This window comes from Pteropus medius, unplaced genomic scaffold (assembly GCF_902729225.1).
Source record: "Pteropus medius unplaced genomic scaffold, Ma_sr-lr_union100, whole genome shotgun sequence".
In the NCBI taxonomy this organism is placed as follows: domain Eukaryota; kingdom Metazoa; phylum Chordata; class Mammalia; order Chiroptera; family Pteropodidae; genus Pteropus; species Pteropus medius.
Genome location: NW_024343578.1, coordinates 3,723,506 through 3,748,002, shown reverse-complemented (window position 1 = coordinate 3,748,002; position 24,497 = coordinate 3,723,506). Strand labels below are relative to the sequence as shown.

The window sequence follows — 24,497 nt, the reverse complement described above, 5'->3', positions numbered from 1 at the left end:
GGAGGGTGTTGCAGGTGTTGTGGTGGGATGGACCCGAGTCTGGCATCTCCTCAGGGCCAGTACCGCACAGTCCTCTACAACCATTGGGTCAAGCAGCTCGAGATCCACCATGTCCCACACACCTCTGAGCCCACGCTAATCGGGACGTTGGGGAACCCTGTGAAGATCCGCTCCTGGCAGGTGCCTGCTGAGGGGGGCTGGAGTGACTGGACTAGGCCATGGTTTGAGCTGGGCCAGGAGCCTCCTTCCTCTCTCCCACCCTCTTTCCTGAATCTTCTTAGAGATGCCTCCCCTGAACCCACCTGGGCCCAGCAAGAGGGTGGCGGGTAGGAGAGGAGAAAGCTGAGTGGAATGTGGCTCAGTTGCCAGCTAACTGTGGGCAGAGAGTTCAAGGAGTGGCTTGAAGAGTGAGGGTGAAGTGGAAGAGCAGTGTCCAGAGTGAGGGTTAAGAAAGGTTCATTAAAAGTCATGTCTGAGCCGGACTGTGAAGGGCAAGTAGAGTTGGGCCAGGGAGAGAACCAAGAGGCTGTAGACAGAGGTCAAGGGTGAGCCTAGGCCAATGGGCTGCAGGCTCTGTGGAGATGGTCTGAGCGAGGACTCAGTAGGCAAGAGGACAGAAAGACCAGTGAAGGAGGGGTTGGGAGCCAGCCAACTTAGGAGCACACTGTCACCTCCTACTCCCCACCAATGAGTAGAGGACAGACGTAGTCAAAGCATGAGATTAAAAGTAGCTGATGTCCCAGCTGACCCTGTTTATGTGAGATCCCCAACTCAGTATGGCGCCTGGTGCCCCACAGATTGCTGGCCTCCCCAATGACACATTGTCAGTGGAGAACGGGGTCATCAACCAGTTCTCCCAGCGCTGGACCCACTTCATTGACCCTCAGGGCCAGGCCAACAAATGGATCAAGAACATGGTGAGCCCACCTGCCAGATGCCACCACCCCGCCCAGCAAGGCTTAGCAGGGATTAGCTGAGCCTCAGGTTGGCTCTCAGTCCCCACAGCCCCTACCTGCCCCCTATCCCCCCAGGAGAAGGACAATGGGCTGGATGTGTTCAAGCTGAGTGACCGTGACTTCCTGCGCAGCATGGAGAATGCCATCCGCTTTGGAAAGCCCTGTCTTCTAGAGAATGTGGGCGAGGAGCTAGACCCAGCCCTGGAGCCTGTGCTGCTCAAGCAGGTGAGTCTGCAGCCATGGGTGGCGGGGAGGGGGTTGGGAGTAGACTGACAGCCTGGACAGGGGAGAGAGCAGCCTCCCTCCCCTGCCACACTGGTGAAGCCCAGGTCACAGTGCTTGCCCATCCCACCCGCCACAGACATATAAGCAGCAGGGGAACACAGTGCTGAAACTAGGGGACACAGTGATCCCCTACCATGAGGACTTTAGGATGTACATCACCACCAAGCTGCCCAACCCACATTACACCCCCGAGATTGCCACCAAACTCACCCTCATCAACTTCACCCTGTCGCCCAGGTAAGCCCCCAGCCCCCAGGCTCCTGAGCATCAGCTCAGCCTGCCCAGCTGCCCCTCTCCTACCCTAAAGCCAGGATTCAGTGGGTCTTTCCCTGACTCAGAGACACCGCCAGCTTTCTTCTGGTCACTTCGTCTTTCCAGGCCTTTCCAGCCCCTTTACCAGTTTCCCTTACTTGCACCGTTTCCACCTAGAAAACCCCACACCCAACCATCCTTATCCATGGTCAAGACCCACCCCCAGCCTCCCTGAAGAGCACTAGCCCTATCTCGTCCGGATGCCCTTTCCCTTTGTGCACTCACCCATAGAGCTGTCCTGGAGCCCTGAGTTGAGCATAGTTTGGGTCCCTGAACTCAAGCCCTGTTTCCTGCCCTGGCTGCCATGAGCCCAGGCACTATGGCTTTCACTGGCCACCCACACGGGCCTCACCAACCCACAAACCCCACAGGCCTGCTCCATGCAAAGGCCTTCATGCCAGTGGCCACTATAAACCTCTCCACAGAGCAGGGGATGTCCCTGTCTCCTCCTTAAGTCCTGTCCCTCCCAATTACCCACAGCTCCCTCCTGAGAGGGAGTTTTTCAGATACCTCAGCAGCTTATATATCCAACTGCCTGCCCCTACTGGGAACCAGGTTGCCACCCGAGTTCTCACTGAGAACCGGTCACTTTGAAGGCAGGCTCTGCATTATCCCTGAAGTCTGAGACAGGCTAGGCCTCCCAGGCTGACACCTGCAGGGTCTCTGTGCTCTTGGAATCCCAGGAGCACAGATAAATAGGTGGGCAGGCTCAAGGATGGCCCTCTGGGGCCCACCAGGTATTATAGACAAGGTATTCCCTGCCCTGGGCAGTGGCCTAGAGGACCAGCTATTGGGCCAGGTAGTGGCTGAGGAGCGGCCCGACCTGGAAGAAGCCAAGAACCAGCTGATTATCAGTAATGCCAAGATGCGCCAGGAGCTGAAGGACATTGAAGACCAGATCCTGTACCGGCTCAGCTCCTCTGAAGGCAACCCTGTGGATGACATGGAACTCATCAAGGTGCTGGAAGCTTCCAAGATGAAGGCTGCAGAAATCCAGGTTGACAACTGCCTGCCCACCCTGCCTGCCTCTCCCTACCTGCCTTAGGCCTGACCCCTGTCCCCACCCACTCTGCCTGCTACTCTGCCAGCCTACCTGGGCCTAACCACCACTCCCCTACTGCACCCCCAGGCCAAGGTCAGGATTGCAGAGCAGACAGAGAAGGACATTGATCTCACACGCATGGAGTACATACCCGTGGCTGTCCGCACCCAGATCCTCTTCTTCTGTGTGTCCGACCTGGCCAACGTCGACCCCATGTACCAGTACTCCCTCGAGTGGTTTCTCAACATCTTCCTCTCGGGCATCGCCAACTCAGAGAGGGCAGGTAGCCCTGGCACTCATGCACACATTGACTCAAATGCCCGGCTCCCACCCTGGCACAGACGGGACACATGTGAACACATTTCTACAGTGGGCACATACATAAACTCACACCCATAGTCACTTGCACATGCTCAGACACACCCCAATAAGAACATACACACAGCCTTACCTACCTTCCTCGAAGCCCTTTTACTGGGAACCCCAAAACACCAACGGGAGGCCCAGACTGCCCTGTAGCTGTAGGGGCGACTGGCAGGGCTGAGCTGGACCCAGGATTCTTGCTTCCCTTTCCTCTCCCGGTGTGCTGCCATCACCTCTCTGCCCTGCAGACAACCTGAAGAAGCGCATTGCCAACATCAACCGCTACCTGACCTATAACCTCTACAGCAATGTCTGCCGCAGCCTCTTTGAGAAGCACAAGCTGATGTTCGCCTTCCTGCTGTGTGCCCGCATCATGATGAACGAGAACAAGATCAACCAAGTGCATGAGTAGAGGGGCAGCTGAGCAGCGGGGTTGCGGGGGAGCTGGCAGTCCAGGAAAGACTGCCTGAGGAGTTGCCCCATTGCAGGGCCTGGGAGGACAAGGTGAAAGGAAAGGGAAGTCCAGGCATGAAGGTACAGTAAGAGCAAAGGGGCAGAGGCCTCAGGAAACACAGTCCCTTGCTTAAAAGCAGCCAGGAGACCCTGGGTTAATTGTGGTCCAAACAGTCTCTATATGAGTGCAGGCCTTCTCAGAGCCTTGGGTATGCTGAAGGGCATGGAGGCTGGCCTGAGCCTCCCAGCTTATGCTCTCATGAGCCCCAGGTACTTCGCAGTGTGCTGGAAAGCTCTGCCAAGGTAGTGAGAGTGACAGCCACCACTGCTCAAGCCCTCACTGTGTGCTGGGTGGGCTCACAGGCACATAGGGCTTGGCACTAGCCTCCCTCTGTCCCCTGCCAGAGTGAGTGGCGCTACCTCCTGTCCGGGGGCTCCATCCAGGTTATGACTGAGAACCCTGCAGTGGATTGGCTGTCAGACCGGGCCTGGCGAGACATCCTGGCACTCTCGAACCTGCCAGCCTTCTCCTCCTTTGCTGTTGACTTTGTGGAACACCTCTCAGAATTCCGGGCCATCTTTGACAGCCCCGAGCCCCACCGGTGAGCTGGGCCCCAGGGCATGGCAGGGTGGGCATATCAAAGAGGTGAGACTTCAGACACAGGAGCCTTCTTTATGGGGCCACCCAGGGTTGCCCTGCAGCTATGACCACATCTCTTCCATGTCCCCGGCCACCCCATTCTCCTCTGCCATCTAGCCAGTAGAGTCCCTGTGGCCAGTGCCCTCCAATTGGTCAGCTTTCAGGGAGATATGGGAACTATTATAGGGAACCCTTACCTGGCATCTGGGACCAGTACCTGGACCAGTTCCAGAAGCTGCTGGTCCTGCGCTGTCTGCGTGGGGACAAGGTTACTAACGCCATGCAAGACTTTGTGGCCGCCAACCTGGAACCACGCTTCATTGAGCCCCAGGCAAGTGCTACCAGCCAGTGCCCTGGGCTAATCCTCACCTTGGGTCCCAGGGGTCTGGCTGCACCTGGACAGATACTTTTGCAGCCTTGATCGGGCTAGGACTCCTAGCCCCACCACTCCAAAGGCTCTGGGAGTTCCAGACCCCGCCAGGAAGCTACCCTGGGACCTCTTTCGGAGCCCCCAAGATTGCCCTCCATTGCCCTGGTCCCTGTGCCTCCTTAGCCCCAGGTGGCCTTAGAATCTCTCCCTGCCCTGTAGACAGCCAACCTGTCAGTGGTTTTCAAAGACTCCAACTCCACCACGCCCCTCATCTTTGTGCTGTCTCCTGGCACTGACCCTGCTGCCGACCTGTACAAGTTTGCTGAAGAGATGAAGTTCTCCAAGAAGCTCTCTGCCATCTCCCTGGGCCAGGGCCAGGTAAGGGTGGGGCAGGGAGGGTGATGGGGGGCCCGGCCAGCTGGTCCCAGCCACTCAGCACTTCTGCCCCCACAGGGCCCTCGGGCAGAAGCCATGATGCGCAGCTCCATAGAGAGGGGCAAGTGGGTCTTCTTCCAGAACTGCCACCTGGCCCCGAGCTGGATGCCAGCCCTAGAGCGCCTCATCGAGCACATCAATCCTGACAAGGTGCCCCAACTTCCTCTGCTGAAGGGAGTACTAACGTGTCCACCCAAGACTGTGAGGCTGAATGAGATGGTCCCCCAAATTACTCAGCCTAGCCTGTGCTAGGGAACTGACACATGAAGCATGCATCAATTGCATTAATCTTCCTCCAAGTTACTGTTGCCAGTGATAATGTGATTTGCTCAAGGCTACCCAGCACAAACCAGTGACCCTGAGACTTACCAAAGCCCATATTCTTAACCTGTGGTCTGTGCAGCCTGGCCTGGCCCACCCAAGGGTGAAGTCAGGCTGAGTGTGGCCCAGGGTTTCTGAGTTGGACGGAGCCTGGTGTTGGGGAGGCCACCAGGTGTGGATCTCGATGCTCACATGGAATGTGGTCATCAGGTCCACCGGGACTTCCGCCTGTGGCTCACTAGCCTTCCCAGCAACAAGTTCCCAGTGTCCATCCTGCAGAATGGCTCCAAGATGACCATTGAGCCGCCACGTGGGGTCAAGGCCAACCTGCTCAAATCCTACAGCAGCCTCAGTGATGACTTTTTCAACTCCTGTCACAAGGTAAGGCACACTTGACAGTGTCCCACCCTACCTTACCCCGTCCTCACCCCTCACGTGTGCTGCCCTCCATCTCTTGTAGGTGACAGAGTTCAAATCCCTGCTGCTATCTCTGTGCCTGTTCCACGGGAACGCACTAGAGCGCCGAAAGTTTGGGGCCCTGGGCTTCAACATCCCCTACGAGTTCACGGATGGGGACCTGCGCATCTGCATCAGCCAGCTCAAGATGTTCCTGGATGAGTATGACGACATCCCCTACAAGGTGGGCTAGGGGCAACCTGGGGGCAGGAGACTGGGCGCTTGTGTGGGCCCTCACCCACCCACCCCATAGGTCCTCAAGTACACAGCAGGGGAGATCAACTATGGGGGCCGTGTCACTGACGACTGGGATCGCCGCTGTGTCATGAACATTCTGGAGGACTTCTACAACCCCGATGTCCTCTTACCTGAGTACAGCTATAGTACCTCAGGCGTCTACCACCAGATTCAACCCACCTATGACTTGAATGTAAGCACACTCTGGGTTCTGGGGTGCTGTGAACACCTGAGTGCTGGGTGAGAGAAGACCTGGCCCCTGCCCTCCAGTAGCTCCTTCTCATTGGTTAATCCATCCCGCAAAGGCAGCCACTACTGCCTGAGTGCAATTACTCAGTAAGGCAGGGGCAACCTGACCCAGCCCACACAGTCACAGAGGGCTCCCTGAGGAAACGCTTCTTCAGCTAAGATGTGTGGGGAGCAGTCAGGGGATAAGTCAGGCATTCCTCCAGAGTGTGAGTCATCAGTGTAAAGGTGGGAGTGTGACAGGTTTGAGCAGCCAAATGAAGTAGCAGGGAGTTGGATGGCAGTGACAAGGGGGCTAGGAGGGAGGCAGAGGCCACTCACAGAACATCTCAGAGGAGTTCCAAGAACAACAGGTTACAACCAGAGTGATGAGTGGGGGATGTGCTCAATTGGAGGGCTGCCCGCAGGCAGGGGCTTCAGTTGCGCCCTCCTACTCTTCAGGGCTACCTCTCCTACATCAAGAGCCTCCCACTCAACGACATGCCGGAGATCTTTGGCCTGCATGATAATGCCAACATCACCTTCGCCCAGAATGAGACTTACGCCCTGCTCGGTGCCATCATACGGCTGCAACCAAAATCGTCCTCTGTGGGCGGCCAGGGCCGGGAGGAGGTAGGTGGCAGCACGGGAAAGGGGCCCAAAAGTTGGGCAGGGCCAATCTCCCACCCACCATCCTGCCTGCTCCCTTGTGGGAAGGAACTCTGTTCATGTGAAATCCTACAAGGGTTGGAGGGGGTGGGGGCAGCCCTGACCCCCAGTATCCCTTTGCCCTTACAGATAGTACAGGATGTGGCCCAGAACATTCTGCTCCAGGTGCCTGAGCCCATCAACTTGCAGTTGGTGATAACCAAGTATCCGGTGCTGTATGAGGAGTCAATGAACACGGTGCTGGTACAGGAGGTCATTCGGTAATCCCCCCACCACTACCAGCCCTGAGTCAGTGGACCAAAGGGCTGTAGAGAAAGACAGCAAGAGCTACTATGGGCCAGGTGCCATGACAAATGCTATAAATCTATCCTCTAACTCAGCCACATTCTTATTGTTCCCATTTTACAGATGAGCAAACCAAGGCCCAAAACGGTTACATGAACAGTCTAGGGTCACACACTTGCTAAGGGCCAGAGCGGGGATTGATACCAGTATGTCCAAGCAGTTCTATGCTCTCTCTCTCTTAGTCTCTATGTTTGGCCATTGTTTGTTTTGTTTTGTTTTGTTTTGTCTATGGCCTACAACTGGAGAGTATAGATACTGCCACATGGCCCTGGCCCACTGCCTGCCTCCTTGCTACTGGCCCATAGGTACAACCGGCTGCTGCAGGTGATCACACAGACACTGCGAGACCTGCTCAAGGCGCTCAAGGGGCTGGTGGTGATGTCCTCGCAGCTGGAGTTGATGGCTACTAGCTTATACAACAACACTGTGCCTAAGCTCTGGAATGCCAAGGCCTACCCATCGCTCAAGCCACTGTCCTCATGGGTCATGGATCTGCTGCAGCGCCTAGACTTCCTACAGACCTGGATCCAAGGGGGCATCCCAGCCGTCTTCTGGATCAGTGGCTTCTTCTTCCCCCAGGCTTTCCTGACAGGCACGCTGCAGAACTTTGCACGCAAGTCTGTCATCTCCATCGACACCATCTCCTTTGATTTTAAGGTCTGGACACAGCTATGGCCAGGTCAGGTGACAGGCTGAGGTACGGCCCAGATAGGAGGAACCTGAGGCCACAGATGGCTGACAGATTCGGGAGATCCCTGAGTGGGGGTTGTGGGTGGGCAAGGAGAGCCAGGCCAGAAGAGACCATGAGCCCTAGAGAAATTCCTGGGGGCAGGATACAGACTGCAGGCTACCAGCTAAAATGGAAAGTGAGTGATAGGCAGGCAGGCAGAACTCTCAGGAGGGAGTCTGTACTTCTAGACCCAAATCCTAATCCAGATTCTGGGTGTTGATATGTGTGGGCGTGTCTGTGTGCCCACCACAGGTGATGAGCCAGTCAGTGTCAGAGCTCAAGCAAAGGCCCGAAGAGGGGTGCTACATCCATGGATTGTTCCTGGAAGGTGCCCGCTGGGACCCCACGGCCTTCCAGCTGGCTGAGTCTCGGCCCAAGGAGCTATACACGGAGATGGCCGTTATCTGGCTCCTGCCGATGCCCAACCGCAAGATCCAGAACCAGGCCTTCTATCTGTGTCCCATCTACAAGACACTGACCCGTGCTGGTACAGGACCCAGGGCAGGGAACCTATACAATAGGTGGGGGCCCAGGACTGGGCCAGCCCAGGCCAGTTAGTGTGACTCAGGTTAGTGGAACAAGATCGCTGACAGGGGTCAGTAAGCAGTGGTGAGACCAAAGGGGCAAAGACAGAGCCTGGTGGCAGCTCAATCCATAAAAGTAACCCCTGAGCTCACCATCTTCTTGCCTTCCTCAGCAGACCCACCTTGGGTCCTGGGAACCCAGCCTGACAATGGAGGTTCAACGTGGGTAACTGAGGCCTAGAGAAAGGGGATAGGCCTATGCTATGTCCAAGAGGAAATGAGCAGTGCCATCAACTCTCCCACTGCCACCTATCCTCAGTCAGTGCATTAACCTTGGGCAGGCCTGAACATTGGCCAGACTCATTCACCAGGCAGGTTTCCTCTTGGGTCAGGGACCCCTCCTTGTCCCCAACTCAGTCTACCAAATCCATTTCCTTTACCCTGTCCCCGCTCTAGTTTTGGCAAACAACTTAACCCTCACCACTTGTTACCTGCTCTAGGAACACTATCAACCACTGGCCACTCCACCAACTACGTCATTGCTGTGGAGATCCCCTCCAACCAGCCCCAGCGACACTGGATAAAGCGTGGTGTGGCCCTCATCTGTGCCCTGGACTACTAGATTTGGACCGAAGGGTGGGGGCCATTAAAGTTGAGTTTTCTAAGCAGTCCAGTTGAGCCTTACCTGCTTACATCAGACCCCTTCTGCAGAACTCACTGCCAGGGAAAGTGAACATAAGGGGCTGCAGCAGCCTCAAAAGAATGTGGCTAACAGGGGGAAGGGTCAGAGGTGGCAGCTTTGACATGCTGGACCTGTCCAAGTGCAACAAGGAGAAAGGTGATCCCTACAAGGTGTGAGAGCCCCTCCAGGGAGAGCACTAGAGGAAGCCCGGCCTCATCACCCAGAGCCCCAGCATCTCCCAGGTTGCAAATCTATCAGATCTGGTAAAAGCCATGGTATGGCCCTCTCCTCCCAAAATACACCTTGCACACAATTCTTCAGTTTCCATAGCCCACCTGAAGGCCCTCCTTACCTCAGGTCCTAAATGCTAAGCTTAGAGTCCTAAGAATCTCTGCCCCAGAAGTCTGGATGCCCAAGAATGCATATTTCTCACCTCTCTGGTCACAGGTGTGGTTAGGGTCCTCACCCCTATCAGCCTAGACTTCAAACCTCAGGCCAGTAACAACACAAAGGTTCATTTTTTAGTTTTATTCATTCATTGATCCAATATTTACAGGGGCTCAAGGGGTCGGGCTGTGTTCAGCACAGAGAGGCAACTGCCATGCCTGTCAGCTGTCTCCCACCCCGCTTCTCTGCCTTCCCTCCCCCACACCACTATGTACAGATAAGGGGCCTGCTTGGATTACCTTCAAAGCCATCTGGCAGAGGCCAAAGGACTGTTTAGGGCCCAAGCTCCAGAGGCAGTGCTTGGCCCGTTACCCTTTGGCATCAGGCCCTCTGGGAACATGGGGGCTCCAACTGGTTGTCTTGGTCCTGTTCCTGACCCTAAATGCCTTGCAGAGGCTATGGAAGCTGGCATGGCAGGAAAAGCTGAGTGGTGCCAGTTTCCTGCAAGCATCCCTGTCTCTGCTACCCCTAAGAGGGAGATATAGTAATACTGAGGGGCTGGGCAGAGGCTCCTCTGAGCCAGGCTCCAGGGACAGAGTCCAGAAGCTCAAGGCAGACCCATTATCAGGGCCACAACACTGAAGGCCCAGAGCCTTGCCACAGAGAGCAGACTTGACAAGCCCAACTGGAATGAGGGAGTTAGAAGCCACCAAACAGCTTAAACACTCCTCTTTCTCAGGCCATGGGACCCCAGAGGCTGCTCACTCCACCCCCACTGGGACACTCTACTCCCAACTCAGCCCAGCAGCTGGGTCCCTGAGTTTGGAGGTCTCCCAGGAGGAACAAAAAGCAGACCTGACTTCCTCAAAACTAGAAACAACCAGCAGCTGGGGCCAGCATAGCAGGCCAATGCCCACCCAGGCCCCACCAAGATGACAGCTATTAGAAGACAAAGTCAGGAAACTGGCTATGTCAACACAGTGGTGGCAAGATGGGCCAGAGCCCAGAAAAATAGACATCTCTGTAGGCAAAATATATATTCTGCTGCCCAGGCAGAAAGGCCAAGTCCTGCAGCTCCACAGCCAGCTGTGGAGGAAGCTGCAGCATCTCACTGTGCCCCAGCTCCAGCTGCTGCTTCCTGAGCACTATGGGGCTGACCTGCCCTACCAGGCCCAGAGGCACAACGCAGGAAATCTCGGCCTGGCTCCCATTCCCAGGGTCTGGGCTCTCTGGCTGGACCTATTCAGTAATACTGGGAAGGGGGTAGTAGGGCAGGGAAGGGGCCCTGGTGAGGGCCATACGGCAAGAGCGGGCTATAGAGTCAGGGCCAGCAGTCCTCATTGGCGCTTGGCCTTGTAGGGGCGCGAGCGTTTCCGCCGGTCAGGCTTCCGCTGCTTGTGGAGCCGGCCAATACTGACCCCTTGCCGCCGCCTCACTGAAATGTTCTGTTCCACCAGGTTAGCCAGCATGCCTGTGGAAAGGTAGAGGCCCTTGAGCAGGTGGCTGGATGATCAGCAGCCACCTGTTCAACAGGCCCAGAGCTAAGGTTCTCACAACCTTTCCTGAGCCCCATAGTCTGCTCAAACCTCAGTAGAGGCCTGACAGAGGGGGGACCTGAGGGGCATGGCCCACAGCAAGTCATGCCAGGTAAGATGCAATAGTGAGTCCCCTCACCTTCCTGAGCCAGCATGGAGATGAAGGTGCAGATGAACTCATCATAGTTGTGGGTTCTTCTCTGGTCGTCAATCTGTAGGAGAAAAGGATGAAGGTAATGTAGCCCATTTCCTCAGAGCTGCCACCAGCTGACCTTGGGAGGTTGCATTTCTTGGAAGATAGGGGCAGAGGACCAGCCAGCGGGAAAGATGACCCACCTTGAACTTCTTCCTCTTCTCTACCTCTTCCTTGAGGCAGGCCTCATAGTTTGCAATCTCAGCCTCCACACACTTCAGCAGTGCCAGGAGCTCCTGCCAAAACCCAGCATTGCACCCATAAGTAGGGGCTGGTCAGCAACAAAGCCACACTACCAAGCAGCAAGAGGCAAGGAAAGCAGCCAGATTGCCTGTAGCTGGCTGAGACCCCTGCCACTACGCAACATAGACAGCCTTTCTGGTGCCTAGCTTCAGCCACTAACCTTGACACCAAACTTCCAATCAAGAACTCAGCCCTGGGCAGCAGTGCCCCAGGTCCTTCCTTCTGCCAGGATTAGAAGAGAAAACCACACGGGCTCACCTTGGGTGAGTACTTCTCCCCACTCAAGGGCTCACCAGGCCTGACCAGCCCAGCCTTCTCTCTGCCATCTACAGCTTCCACCACCTCCTTCTCCTCTGGGCTGCCAGACACATGGCTGCCTTGGCTCGGTCTGATGGAGGGTGAAGAACCCTTCCCACTCTCTGGGGAAAAAAGGCATGAAAAGACCCATCAGAGTGCAGGACACTGGTCACTTGGCCACCTCCCTCCTCCTTCTTTGGTACACCAAATGGCCAGTGGGCCAGCCCAAGACCCACCTATCAGTGCCAGGGGACTCAACACACCATCCTCAGCCAGGTGTAGCAGGCCTGTGCTGATGATAGGACCCAGGTCACGTACAGCACGATTGTAGCGTATACAGTCAACACGTAGCAGGCTGTCATCCTCTCCAAAGAGCACCTTGGAGATGTGGGAGGTGACAGGGCTGGAGGGCCGCGTTGGGTTGGCTGAGCGGATAGGTGAGCGCAGTGGTGAGTTGAAAGCGCTGCCAATCTCGGAGGCTGTGTCTGTGCTCTCATTGCTGGGGGTGGGCGAGGGCTGCGAGTGTGTGGGCACTGCAACAGCTGGACTCCCAGCCCCGCTGCTGGTCTTGATGGACAGGGGAATCGAGAGGTCTTTCTGGGACTCTTTGAGTTTCTCAGCCAAGACGTTGATAGTATTGGGCTGCAGTACCGACAGCTGTCCATCCCCAGAGCCACTCAATGGCCCTGTCTTCCCTGGCCCCTTTCGCTTATACCTGTGGGGCCCAGGGAGAGGTAAGCCAAGGAAATGGGCCAGGTGACCACATACCCAGCAATGCCCAGAATTGTCTGAATACATCCTGGCATCCAGGGACTGACCCTATAGCTCCTCACAATCAGTCCAGTAGCCTGACCCAGCCACATCAAGCCTGGCACCCTAACCTCAGACAGTTGAAGCCAGGTGTCCCCAAAGGACACCTCCAGTTGCTGGCTTTTTGCCAATATCATATCTTCCAGCAAAGCTACCCCTGCCTCATCTCCTCCATCCCTGCCTCATCCAATTCTTTAAGGCCTAGCCAAAAGTCCACCTCCCAACAGGACATGTCTTGATGTTTGGTTAAATATGCTCAGCCATACCCCCCAGCACTCCAAAAATGTCTTGGGACCTGAAGTCAGCCCCTTCATGCCAGCTTCCCCCAGGGCCCTACACTCAGCAGGTGCTCAGCACTGTCTATCTGCTGAGGGGCATTCTAAGACATGGGCTGGAATATTCAAGATAGGGTATGCAACACTCAGCACTTCCAGCCTTACAGAGCTGAGGCTGACCTGATGGCAGAGTTAGTGTTCTGCACGTCATCCTCCTCATCATCCTCATAGTCGTCCTCATCGTCTGAGTACTGCTGGGGTGGGCGGACTGGAACTCGGCTGCGGCCCACACCTGCTGCCAGGTCTTCCTCCTCCTGGGGCAGAGACCCAGGGCAGCCATAAGCAGGGATCAGTCAGCCCAGGCTTGGTACAGCACTCATAGCCGGAGAGAAAACCAACATGGCTCTCCAAGTTGAGTCCACTGAACCCCTCCAGGTGCTCCAGAGCCCACCCTTGGCTCCTAGGGAAGCTGCTGCCCACCCACACTACCAGCCTATGCAGGGCTGCTGAGACAAAGAGTGCCCTGAAACATTTTGCCAGCAGAACTCTACCCACAGAGTTGTACCCAACGAATGTGATCTAAATGTTCAGCCCCATAGCCATTAGGCTGGATTTAAAGTTAGAGAAGCTCTCTTTGCCTCCCGAAGCCCCCATGAGTATCAGAAGAACCAGGCCCAGGTAGATGATGAACACCTAGGAACCATCTGAAAAACTGCCTATGGCAACCTCTCCAAAGAATCCTAAATGGAATTCTGCAGGGGCACTCCCAGCTCACCTGCATGGGGGACTTGGCATAGTTGTGATTATCCAGAAAAGCCGGCAGTCGCTGGACAATGGGAGTGGGGTTTGGGGGAACCCCATTGAGGCTGCTTCCTGGAGGCTTCACCACCAGCTTGGGTTTGCTAGGAGGGCTGTGCGTCAGGGCTTGTGGGCATGAACTAGCCACCTCCTCCACACCATCTGAGTGGTGAAGGAGCACAGACAGGACCTTCAGCCAGATCCTCAAGAAAAGCTGTCCCCAGCCCACTATCTCCCGAGTCCTGTGACACAGCACTCCTCCCCTCGCTTTCCAGAGAATAGCTGAGCCAGCTGGTGGAATGGAAAGTCATGTGCCCACAGAGACACAGAAGACAAGGTGGAAAAAGAGAGAGAAGTGGAAAGAAAAAAGCTTCTAAGAAAACCAGAAAGGGAATATAAATTACAGAGAAGGCTCAGGGGCCTGTGGGCCTGTAGTAATGGCAGCTCTATACAGGTGCCTTTCTCTAGGGAAAAACTGCTCTCCCTCCATGTTCTAGTGGGAGAGGGCTACAGGCACTGGCCTTCATACTTCCCATAGAAGCTTCTGAACCACTGCCCAAATGTTGCCATAGAAAAAGACTTGCTCTACTTGGGTCACCCAGGTCACGCTGGGGGTGTAGAAGGGGCCCATGAGAGGCCCTAAAACCCCCAATACCTGTGTGGGTGCTCTCAGAGGCTGCGGGGACCCTGCCTGCCTCCAGAACCAGGGGGGACTTGCCACTGGCTGGTTTGGACTCCTCAGGCAGCTGCGACTCTTGAGATTTGTGGGTCTGAATCAGCTCTGGTTGCGTTACCCTGATCAGCTGAAAACAGAATCCAAGGCTCAGAGTAGTGAAGGCAGCCCCAGCCTCTACCTTGGACAGCTAAGAGTCTTGGCTCTGCCCACACCAACAAAACAGCCAAACTCAAGCCTCTTTTTAAAAACTACTTTCCCTACTCACCCCAAGGCCCACCTTTCGATGGGTGCAAAGGAGGGGAGTGGTTAGTTGAAGCCAAGATCCATGACAGAATGGTTTGGGAATCAGAGACAAATGTCCCAGTGAGAAGGGGATGGCCAGGCAGGGAACAGGAAAGAGGGTACCCACCTGCTGCAGGGCCTCCAGTACTGTCTGACGGTTCACCTTCAGCACATGCAGCCTGGCCTCATACTTGATCCTGCGGTCGGGCACCACCGCCATCAGGTTGAAGCGGATGTCATGGTAGGGCTCCCTGCAGTCACAGCTACAGCTGTGAGGGCAGCTCCCACCCCAGCCCCACCATCAGCCATAGGTACAGGCCCCACTCCAACAAGTAGGCAGCAGATGGCCATGCATGCAAGGTACCTGAGATGGTACCTTCCAATGGGCTGTATGAGAGGCCTGGCAGGAAATGAGCCAACACACCTGCACCACCTAGGGCTCCACCAAGGCCTGCCTGCCCCTCCAGAGCCTATCCTAAAGCAGGCCACAGGCAGCCTGGGCAGAAATAGGGTAACAAGTTGGGAACTCAAGACCTAAGCTCAATCTTGCCAGATTCACTATGTGGCCTTGCACAAGTCAACTGACTTCTCTCTGCCTTGGTTCCTTTTCCTATGTCCCTCTCAGTGGAAACAAAGCTTTAAGGGAAGAGCAGGCACAGGACACTTACCCTGCAGTGGCGAGGCCAATACGCTCCATGATGACCCGCCGGGCCTTGTCTGTCCACTCCTCATCCTCTCCCCAGGGCCCTAGGGAAGACCAAGATGAGGAGTCAACAGGTTGGAAGCCCAGAGTTTGGGCAAGAGTAGGAGAAAGGATGGAAAGCAGCTGAGCCAGGGAGTCAAGGGCTAGTCAAGCAATGCAATGCCAGAGCCAGATGTCCTCAACACCTACCCCCTACCACTAAGTCCCAAGCACCTGAGGACCCTGGACCCTAGCTTCCTAGTAGGTAAGCAGAGAAAACCAATGGGCCCCCAGCTCAGAGTGCCTACCATGGTCAATGGGGTAGACCTTGAGTCCATCCAGCTCAAAAAGTCGGCCTGTGATAGGTACATAGCTGACAAAGTGGAATGCCTCCATGGTCCGCACTGCACTAAGGCCATTCTGCTTCTCAGGGAGGTGGCGTGGCTCAGGTCTGGGGAAGGACATAGTCAGGGCCCAGAATGGGACAGTCCTTCCTCAATCCCACCACCATCAGCTCCCACAGCTCCCACACACCTGGCATGGCTATTATGTGCCTTGGCCAACTCCGGGGCATTGCCAATCGCATATCCTTTGCTCTAGAAGGAAGAAAATAAGGCCATCAAAACAAATTCTCAGGATCCTCTGGGTGGGAAACAAAGTTCAGGAAAGCAGGCCCAGAGGCATTCCAGGAACTTGAAGAAACACTGGTGGACTCTCCTGAGGGCAGAAGAGAACTCTGGAGCCCCAAAAAGATGGGCTCTAATATCCTTGCACAGTAATCAGTGGACATTGGAGAGCAACATGGCTTGATAAAGTGCTGACACAAATAGTCCTAAAATGGTGTTATTTAAGGAATGTTCCTTCCCTCCCTAGGTTTATCTCCTTTCCTGACAATTGAGCCTAAAACCAATTGCCTTACACAATTAATTTAAGGGTCAAAGGTAATTTAAATCATTATTTAAAAAGGAAAAAGCTTCAAAGTGCCAAATGTCACATGGCGGCATCACCAGTGGCCCTGGAAGTCAGATCTGCCCAGCCAGCTGTGAGCCAGGATTAAGGCACTGTGGCCTACCTCAGGGCTGAAGCCTTTCGTGAAGTCTTTCATGCGACTCAGGGTGGGCCCCAGGTCCACACTACTGCAGTTCAGGAGCACGCTCAGCAGGGCATGAGTGGCACAAGAGTTGGGGATCAGCTGTGAAACCAAGAACAGTCACCCATACACAGCATCCCTCAATTGAAGCCCGTATTCACCAAGAATGGGGACCCAGGGAGGGACAGTAATATGTGGACAACAACCCTCATCTTTGCATAATATTTGTTCATTCAACTAAATACCCATCAGATGTCTGGGGACATAGAGAGTAGACTCAAGACCCCACACTGCTCTGAAGATACTCCCTTGTTTAATAAAGAGTTCAGTTTCTTCCACCAAGGGACTTCTATAACCACCACCCTTGGTATCTGCCTATCTCCTCCTCCTGCCTTGCCCCACTTCCACTTCCCAAGCAAAGAAAATGGAAATATCCCACCCTCCAGACAGAACACAGAGCCCGGCAGACCTGGTGGGCAAAGAACATGTTATTCACAATATCGTCATCAATCACAGACGTATCATCCACCAAGGTAGAAACCTTGCGACGGGACCGGCGCTCTTCGATCCATTTGAACAGGAAAATGAATCCATACACGGGGCTGGGGAAAATAAGCGGCAGAGCTAGAGCTAGGTGGGGGAAGGCAATTAGCATCCCCTTTCTTTCTCCCTCTATTCCTTTGCACTGTGTTACCACTCAGATGCCTTTCCCCTAATCCCACCTTTCCCCCGGTTTCTTCTCAACACTGCCCAAAGTGGCCCTGAGCCTCACACCCCAGAAGCCTGCCGCAGGCAGTCAAGCATCAGCTCCAGGAGTCCACCCACTGTCCTTATGAGGTCTACGGTTCTGGGATAAGAGGAAAAAAGCTGGAACCGATGGCCCAGGACAGGGTAACAATAGAAGGTGAGAAAAGAACAAAAACTCTGATGAGGAATTTAAACACCAATTCTCACTTGTAAACCTCAAGGCCTGGGCTCCAATGCAGCCAAGGAAAGAAATGAACACCTCTATCAGCCCCTTCTTTCCTGAGAAATAAAAGCAGACTTCTTGATTCAGTCACTGCAGCAGTTCCTCCACACTTCTATTCTGCAACATTACCAAAGCAAGACCCAAGAGGGGCCACACACCAACTAATCCATACAAGAACCTTCGGTGGAGATTAAAGACACTGGCACACACAGGCACATTAGAACAGTAATTAAATTACAGCTGCACAGAAAGTGTTGTGTGACCTGGAGGTAGAGAAAGGGCTGGCTTCCTGCTCCAAGACTAGAAAAGGCAGCTAAACTGTACTCCAAAGGAAGGTTAGGATTTGTATGGGGGGTGGGGGACGGGGGAGGTGCTGAGAGAAGGGAAGTGCTGAGAGAAGACCAGGAGAAAAAAATATCAGCTGGATCAGGAGGGTACCCAACGAAGAGCGATGCTTCCTTAAATGAGACTTTACAACTTGAAGTTCCTGATACTACACCTTTTGAGGGGCATCCTTCCCCAGGCCCTTCCCTAGCCCTTGAGGTATAAAGGAGGGTCCTGCTGCGAAGCCACTCACCCTTGGCACTTGCTCTGAAGATCATAGATCTCCTCCACTTGCACTCCTTTGACACCTGCGATCAGGGAAGTAAAGAAGTCGGGAAGGGCAGCCCCTGGCCGTGCAGGACGCAAGAGTGGGTCCCCACAGCCCGAGTCTGGTGGATAGGAGAGGCTCTTACCAAAATCTTCTACCAGGAGGGTGAAGAGGCCTGATGGGGCGACAAGAGGAGCGGGTGGTGGTCAGGTAGGCGCGTCCCAGGCCCACCCGGCCTCCCCAGCCCCCGGCCCCGGCTCCTTCCTCACCAGGGTCACTCTCCAGCTCCAGCCAGCCCTTATTCATCTTCCCGCGGGGCGGCCCCTCAACGCCATGTCCAGGCCCTCCCGACCCACCGCCGCCCTCGCTGGGAGCCCCCGAAGCCCCCGGGGCCCGTAGCCCCACACACAGACAACGGGCCGGGTCACGTCACCCGCCCGCGCCGGTGATAGACGTCACCATAGCGCGACAGCCTTGGCCCCGCCTCTGAGCTCATCTTCGGCGGGTTCGCGGGGGGGCGGGGCGAGGCGAAGGGCGTGGCTAGAGAAAGGGGCAGGGCGAGAACAGTGTAATGGCGCGAGGGGAAGGGGCGGGACGAAAAGAAAGGCGCGCGCGCGGTCGTTAGCGCGCGCCCGTCCCGTTCTGCCAACTGTCAGCGTCGCGGTGGTCGCCGCAGCCGTATTCTCCCTGCGTCGCAGGCCACGTGACCTGACCCCCGTTTGCGCGCTCGCCCCCTTCGCCAGCGCTGTCACCGCGTGGGGCGGCAGCTCGTGAGGTAGCCACAACGAATAAAGCTTCAGAACAGCGGCGCCCTCGGCAACAACTGGGTGGGAGACCCCGTGCGCTACCGTGAGGAGTGAGCGGCCGAGGCGACCTTCGGTCCGGCCCCGCACCAGCCTCCCGGCAGGTGCGACATGATCCTGGTCTGGCATCTGCGGGATGCTCCTTGAGCCCCTTCTCTGGCTGTTACCTCGGGTTCAGTTGTGGCCACACCGACACGTATTTTCCAAATAAATCATTGTTTTTTCTTGCGGCGGCGGCGGGGCCGAACATGCTTATTTATTTTTAACTTTCTCGACAAGCTTTGACCCAACGCTTATCCAGCGAAACAGCTTGGTAACTGTTTCAAGAGAGCATCCGCTCGGTTAGGAAATCTGCTTGTGGAAGCCCGCCTTTGTATCGCCCCTCCTCAAATGCTTTGAAGAGTGTTGCGTCTTTCCTGCAACTACCAGTGTGCATAGAACCCCATTCAAGGAACGTCTTGGTCCAGCGATGCAAAGAATCGGAGTTTCAAGGTTTTATTTCTATTGCTAGACAGTCAGGATTTCCCCAACAACCCGGAACTGCTCAGTAGTCAGCTCAAGTGGATCCCCTAGTGCACGCCCTTCTCTCTGCCAGCCTGTCCAAGCGCTTTTGTTGTGTAAGAAGCCGTCTAATGTCATTCCTTCTGTGCGACTCATGGGTTAGAAGAGGAGATGGAGCAAACACAAAGAAAGGAAGGGCGGTATTACCTTAGTAGTTGTCTTAGTGGTTGTATTTATACAGAACAGTTGAAAGTCACAAAAGAAGTTCACACTCTCCCGCTGTACAGTAAGGACATGGTTGTTGGAGTGTGTGTCCCTGGAGTGACTTGATTCACTCAGTTCGCAGAAATGCTGTCCTCTCCCCTGGCTAAACACAGTCCTCCCTTTGGGAGCGATTTTACTTATTTCGTCCCCCTTCATTTTCAGGGATTCCCCCCACCTCCCTGCAACTAATGAAAACGGTACATTTGTAGTCTGCTAACACTGATGAGGAGAGGAGTGTCAGGGCGTCTTCATATTCGAAGAGCTAGACAAAAGTTGAGAACAGACCAAACCTCAATGGCCATCTGAGCCTGGTGAAAAGTGTCAGGAGCCAACTGGTGATCTGTCAGTGTTATCTCTTGTCTCTCACTAGAGGGAGTCGTTGTTTCAGGCAGCTGAAATCCCTTTTCCGAGGAAAGAACTAGCTTATCTAGCTTTGACTAGGTAGAATCAAGGTACCCATACTTAGGGGCAAAGGAGCCTTTTTTCCTGAGTGCTACCTCATGCATTTAGCAGGCACAAGGAAAACAACCATTTAGCCAGTTCCAGCAGTGGTTCTAAGTTCTTGTACTGCTGTGTGATTGCAGTACCTCTGACCTTGGGCAAGTGCCTCCCTGTGCCTCAGTCTTCTCATCTTGAAAATAGGGATAATAATGGCACCTGCTACATGGGGTTGCGGGGGGGCTTGTGAGTTGACACATGTAAAATGTCTAGAACAGTTCTTGACATGATTTAATAATTATTGGCTATTACTAGCATTGATGGTGGGTCCTTTATATTCTGTCATGTGGGTTGGGAACTGAACTGTACTTTTGCTTTGACTCCGTGAAACTTGATAGCCAACTTTAGAATTAAATTGCTGACCAAGCCTGATTTGTTTTTATAGCTGGAAGAGCCTGTACTGTCCTCATATTAGTACAGAAAAATTCAAGATAGGAGAGAGAGGAAGCAACAAATGAAGGCTATAGAAGAGAAGAAAGAATGTCAACGATTGAGGTAGGGTACTATCCTCTCAAGGCTATTCCTAGTAGCAAAGTGCTGGCTCTGGAACCCTACTGCCTAGGTTCATATCCTGGCTCCAACACTTGTTAGCCAGGTGACTTGGGACAGGTTACTTCAGTTCTTTATGCCTCAGTTTCCGCATCTGGAAAATATGCATAACAATAGCACCCACTTTTTAGAACATTCTGTAGATTCATTGAACTAATACATGTAAAGAGCCAAGAATAATGTCTAGGAATAGGAATTTCTTAATCAATTTTAGTATCATTTTATTATGCTTTATGGATGTGATACTACTATAAAGATTCAGAGTAGGTGACAGAGGAAACAGTAAAAGGGGGTTTGTTCCTGCATTCATTCAGTCAACACATGCAATACTGACACCAGGAACAAGAAGATGGTTAAGATCTCACATAATTAACACATTTCAGTGGGTATGTTTTGTGCTTTCAAAAAATATGAAATAGCAAAAGAAACGGACATCTTAGCCTTTAGATTTGGTCCTTCATCAAACATATGGATGGTATTTTGAGGGAAATGTTACAGGGGATATTGACAGGATCCTTAAAGACTACATTCTACTTCTTCCTTGTATAGAAAATCTACCAAGACAAGGAGAGTAACCCAGAAGAAGCCATCTTCAGGGCCTGGTAAGAAAGACTGGAGGTTCTGTTCAGCTGCTGCCTCCCAACACCAGTAAAGACCACTTGTGTAGGGCAACAAACTTGTTCCTCTCACTGTCAATCCTATTTCCTTCCCAGATTTTCTAAGATGCTGAAGAACTCAGGGTCTGTAATTTTTAAACATCACAACCAAAGTTCAAGAAACAAGTTAATTAAGGCTATTTAAGACAAAAAATGAAGTGAGTTGTTGGAGCCAACTCATTCAGATGTATCCAAAATTATATAAAAACCTAATTGATACTAAATAACCCTTCATCCCAACCTCCCTCCCTGTCAAAATGACCCTTTTCCCAATACTCTACTCTTCCACAAACTTAGAGATGGTTATGTTCCCAAAGCGAATTCTTAACATTCTTTTCTTCCAGTATGCCGGCTATGCCTTCAAGAACCTGGGGATCCCGAAAAATTAGGGGAATTTCTTCAAAAAGATGATCTCAGCGTGCACTATTTCTGTCTTGTGAGTATAAGGCCCCTTTGCTTTGAATGTTTCAGGGCTTTTGCTGTACGGTCTATTCTGTTTTTGCATCCAGCCTCAGTTCCATAGTTCTGTTTTTTGTTTGTTTTCCCTAATAGCTTTTTTCTTTTAAAATCTGATTGTTAAATAGTAATATGTACCTGATATAAAATCCTAACTGTATAAAGGATGTACAATAAAAAATCTTTTCCCAAAGCAATATTTTCCATCCTCCTTCCTCTCCCCAAAAGCAAATCCCATGTTAAGTGTAGAGTTTGATGGGTTTTGATAACCATATATCGTAGGGATATGTATATCCCCACGTAAACACTGTCCTAATCAAAATATTTTCATCATCCTAGAAAGTTTCCTCCTGCCTACTTTTAGTCAATCCTCTCAGAGATAATCACTGTTCTGATCTAAGATTACTTTTGCCTATTCTTATGCTTCCTATAAATCGAATCATACAGTTTGCACTCTTTTGTGTCTGGCTTCTTTCATTCAACGCAATGTTTTGGAGATTGATCCATGTTGTTGCACATGTCACATCTTTTTATTGCCTTTTTATTGCCTGGTAGTATTCTGTTGCATGAGTATATTATAATGTGCTTATTTTTCCACTTGTTGATAGACATTTGAATTGTTTCCATTTGGGTGTTATCAGTGAAGCTGCTGTGCACATTCATGCACAAGTCATTTTTGTGAACACATGTTTTCACTTCTCTTGGACAAATGTCTGGGAGTAGGATTACTGGTTGTATGCTAACTATATATTTAACTTCATGCAAAGTTGCCAAGTCACTTTCCAAAGTGGTTGTCCAGTTTATACTCCTGCTAGCAATTTATGAAGTTCCAGCTGCACAGTAGTCTTGCCAGAACTTGATATTGTCTAGTCTTTTTAATTTTAGCCATTCTACTAGGTGTGTATTGATATCTCATTGTGGTTTTAATTTGCATTTCTCTGATGACTTAAGATGTTGAGCTTCTTTTCATGTACTTATTGGCCATTCACATACTTTCTTTTATGAAGTGTCTATACTAATATTTTGTCTATTTTAAAAACCGGGTTTGTTTTTTTTTTTATCTGATTGAGTTCTTAGAGCTCTATATATTCTGGGTACAAATCTTTTTCAGATATGTGTATTGTAACTGTTTTCTCCCAACGTATGGCTTGCCTTTTCATTTTCTTAATGATGACTTTCAAAGAACAAAAGTTTTTAATTTTGATGAAGTCCAGTTTATCAGTTTTTCTTTTATGTGTCCCAAGAAATCTTTGCCTATCCATTGAATTATCTCAGTGCCTTTTTCGAAATCAATTGACAGTAATATCAGTGCATCTGGATGATCTATTTTATGTCATTGATCTGTGCATTGATCCTTACAACAATACAACACTGTTTTATTATTGTAGCTTTATAGTGTCTTGAAATTAAGTACTGTAAGTTTTGCAATATTTTCCAAGATAGTTTTGGCTGTCAGGTCCTTTTCCATATAAATTTTATAGTTAGATTCAAATTTATATATTTTTTAAAAAGCCAGTTTGGGATTGTGATGGGGATTGAATTGAATTTATAGATCAATTTGAGAAGAATGGAAAAACAATATTGAATCTTCCAATCCATGAACATGATATATTTTACCATTTATTTGGGTCTTTTAAAATAAACATTAGCATGTTTTTTTTTTAACTGAAGAATTACACATCTTTTGTTAAATGTATTTCTAAACATTTTGTGAATACTATTATAAACGGTGTTTTATAATTTCATTTTCAAGTTTGTTGCTAGTATATAGAAATGCAATTCATTTTTGTATATTTATTTTATATCCTGCAATCTTGTTAAATTCACTTATTAGTTCAGTAGTTTTTTGTTTCATTTTTTGTTTGTTTGTTTGTTTGTTAATGCCTTAGAATTTCCTGTGTACATAATCATGTCATGTGTGAATAAAGACAGTTTTACTTTTTCTTCCTAACCTTTAGTTCTTCTAATTCTTCTTCTTGCCTTATTGTACTAGCTAGGACCTTCAATCTAGTGTTGAATGGAAGTTATTGTGAGTGAATATCCTTGTCTTGTTCCCAACATCAGAGGACAGTATCCAATTTTTCACCATTAAAATATGATGTTAGTTGTAGGTTTTTCATAGATGCTTTTCATTAGATTAAAGAGGTTCCCTTTATTTCTAGTTTGCTAAGCATATCATGAATTTTGTCAAAGGCTTTTTCTGCATCTATTGACATGATTATGATTTTTCCCCTTAATTTCGTTAATGTGATTTGTTACATTGACTGAATTCTTTAATGTTTAACTAACCTTACATTTTTTGTATAAACCCTGCTTGGTCACGATGTATTATCCTTTTCATATGGTGCTGGATTCAATTTGTTAATATTTTGTTTCATTTTTACATCTGTGCTCATGAGAAAGATTGGTCTGTGATTTTCCTCTCTTGTAAGTACTGTCTGGTTTTGATGTGATGTCTTGGTTAATTTCAGTGCATTTACAAGCATATACATTTTCAACATAAAAATAAAAATACTGTATACTGTATTTTGTATTTGTATTTTGTGCTTTTTTTCACCTCATGTACTTATGGAGATCATTCTATATAGAACATATTGATTTTTAATAGCTCATTGGTATTCCATGGTATGGCTATGCTAAAAAGTACAATTAAAGGACATTTAGATTGTTTCAAATGTTCACTGTTGATTTTTCTGTTTATAGAAATAATAGATGCTCATTGTAGAAAATAATAATACTCAAAAGTATAAATAAAACAGGAATCACTCAGATAGTCCTAAAGCCCTGAGATAATTAGTATTAAAATGGATGTTTTAAACCTAATTGAGAACATACAGCTATAATCCAAGTGTCCTTAAGTTATCTAATAAAAAAAATAAAAAAAATTAAAATAAA

The 24,497-nt window shown here is 51.1% G+C and overlaps 2 protein-coding genes and 1 long non-coding RNA gene across 21 annotated transcripts in view; 2 read left to right on the top strand and 1 right to left on the bottom strand.

The window, feature by feature from the left end:
* DNAH1 (dynein axonemal heavy chain 1) overlaps positions 1–9,032 on the top strand; it is a 72,983-nt gene extending 63,951 nt beyond the window's left edge. For 8 of the 14 annotated variants that reach the window (XM_039867544.1, XM_039867546.1, XM_039867548.1 and 5 more), the window contains 19 exons: positions 55–180; positions 798–917; positions 1,032–1,181; positions 1,318–1,478; positions 2,325–2,550; positions 2,683–2,878; positions 3,207–3,358; positions 3,817–4,013; positions 4,238–4,382; positions 4,641–4,799; positions 4,875–5,006; positions 5,388–5,558; positions 5,638–5,817; positions 5,887–6,063; positions 6,558–6,728; positions 6,894–7,024; positions 7,415–7,766; positions 8,092–8,326; positions 8,864–8,985. In XM_039867544.1, coding sequence (XP_039723478.1) covers positions 55–180; positions 798–917; positions 1,032–1,181; positions 1,318–1,478; positions 2,325–2,550; positions 2,683–2,878; positions 3,207–3,358; positions 3,817–4,013; positions 4,238–4,382; positions 4,641–4,799; positions 4,875–5,006; positions 5,388–5,558; positions 5,638–5,817; positions 5,887–6,063; positions 6,558–6,728; positions 6,894–7,024; positions 7,415–7,766; positions 8,092–8,326; positions 8,864–8,985 — 3,303 coding nt within the window. Of the gene's footprint in view, positions 1–54; positions 181–797; positions 918–1,031; positions 1,182–1,317; positions 1,479–2,324; positions 2,551–2,682; positions 2,879–3,206; positions 3,359–3,816; positions 4,014–4,237; positions 4,383–4,640; positions 4,800–4,874; positions 5,007–5,387; positions 5,559–5,637; positions 5,818–5,886; positions 6,064–6,557; positions 6,729–6,893; positions 7,389–7,414; positions 7,807–8,091; positions 8,327–8,863 lie in introns of those variants that run through there. The other 6 variants (XM_039867549.1, XM_039867547.1, XM_039867550.1 and 3 more) reach the window with 6 other exon arrangements.
* Positions 9,033–9,558: 526 nt separating this feature from the next.
* BAP1 (BRCA1 associated deubiquitinase 1) lies at positions 9,559–18,331 on the bottom strand. Of its 5 annotated transcripts, none has more exons than XM_039867556.1 (18): positions 18,145–18,326; positions 18,021–18,050; positions 17,861–17,915; positions 17,268–17,339; positions 16,783–16,915; positions 16,296–16,415; positions 15,758–15,819; positions 15,532–15,674; positions 15,210–15,288; positions 14,669–14,792; positions 14,239–14,386; positions 13,561–13,745; positions 12,966–13,099; positions 11,964–12,415; positions 11,662–11,822; positions 11,304–11,396; positions 11,107–11,179; positions 9,559–10,903 (listed from the first exon to the last, which is right to left on the bottom strand). In XM_039867556.1, the coding sequence occupies exons 1-18, from the start codon at positions 18,179–18,181 to the stop codon at positions 10,770–10,772; spliced, it is 2,235 nt and encodes a 744-aa protein (XP_039723490.1). In that variant the 5' UTR covers positions 18,182–18,326; the 3' UTR covers positions 9,559–10,769. The 5 variants fall into 5 exon arrangements, with proteins under 5 accessions (XP_039723490.1, XP_039723491.1, XP_039723489.1 ...); XM_039867557.1 differs by having other exon boundaries at positions 11,937–12,415; positions 14,669–14,738; XM_039867555.1 differs by having other exon boundaries at positions 11,937–12,415; positions 18,145–18,325.
* Positions 18,332–18,449: 118 nt separating this feature from the next.
* Positions 18,450–24,128, top strand: LOC120606334 (uncharacterized). Of its 2 annotated transcripts, none has more exons than XR_005653873.1 (4): positions 18,450–19,295; positions 20,327–20,436; positions 21,040–21,092; positions 21,491–24,128. It is a non-coding gene; the product is annotated as an uncharacterized LOC120606334 (long non-coding RNA). The 2 variants fall into 2 exon arrangements; XR_005653872.1 differs by having other exon boundaries at positions 18,457–18,782.
* The last annotated feature ends 369 nt before the right edge of the window (positions 24,129–24,497 follow it).

Excerpts from the sequence above, each read along its gene's own strand:
- BAP1 (XM_039867555.1), bottom strand. The coding sequence starts at position 18,181 with ATGAATAAGGGCTGGCTGGAGCTGGAGAGTGACCCTG. Across the intron at positions 15,289-15,531 it reads GGTCTACCCCATTGACCATG|GGCCCTGGGGAGAGGATGAG; the intron begins GTAGGCACTCTG and ends GGTCTTCCCTAG. Across the intron at positions 11,180-11,303 it reads AGAAGAGGAAGAAGTTCAAG|ATTGACGACCAGAGAAGAAC; the intron begins GTGGGTCATCTT and ends TTTCTCCTACAG.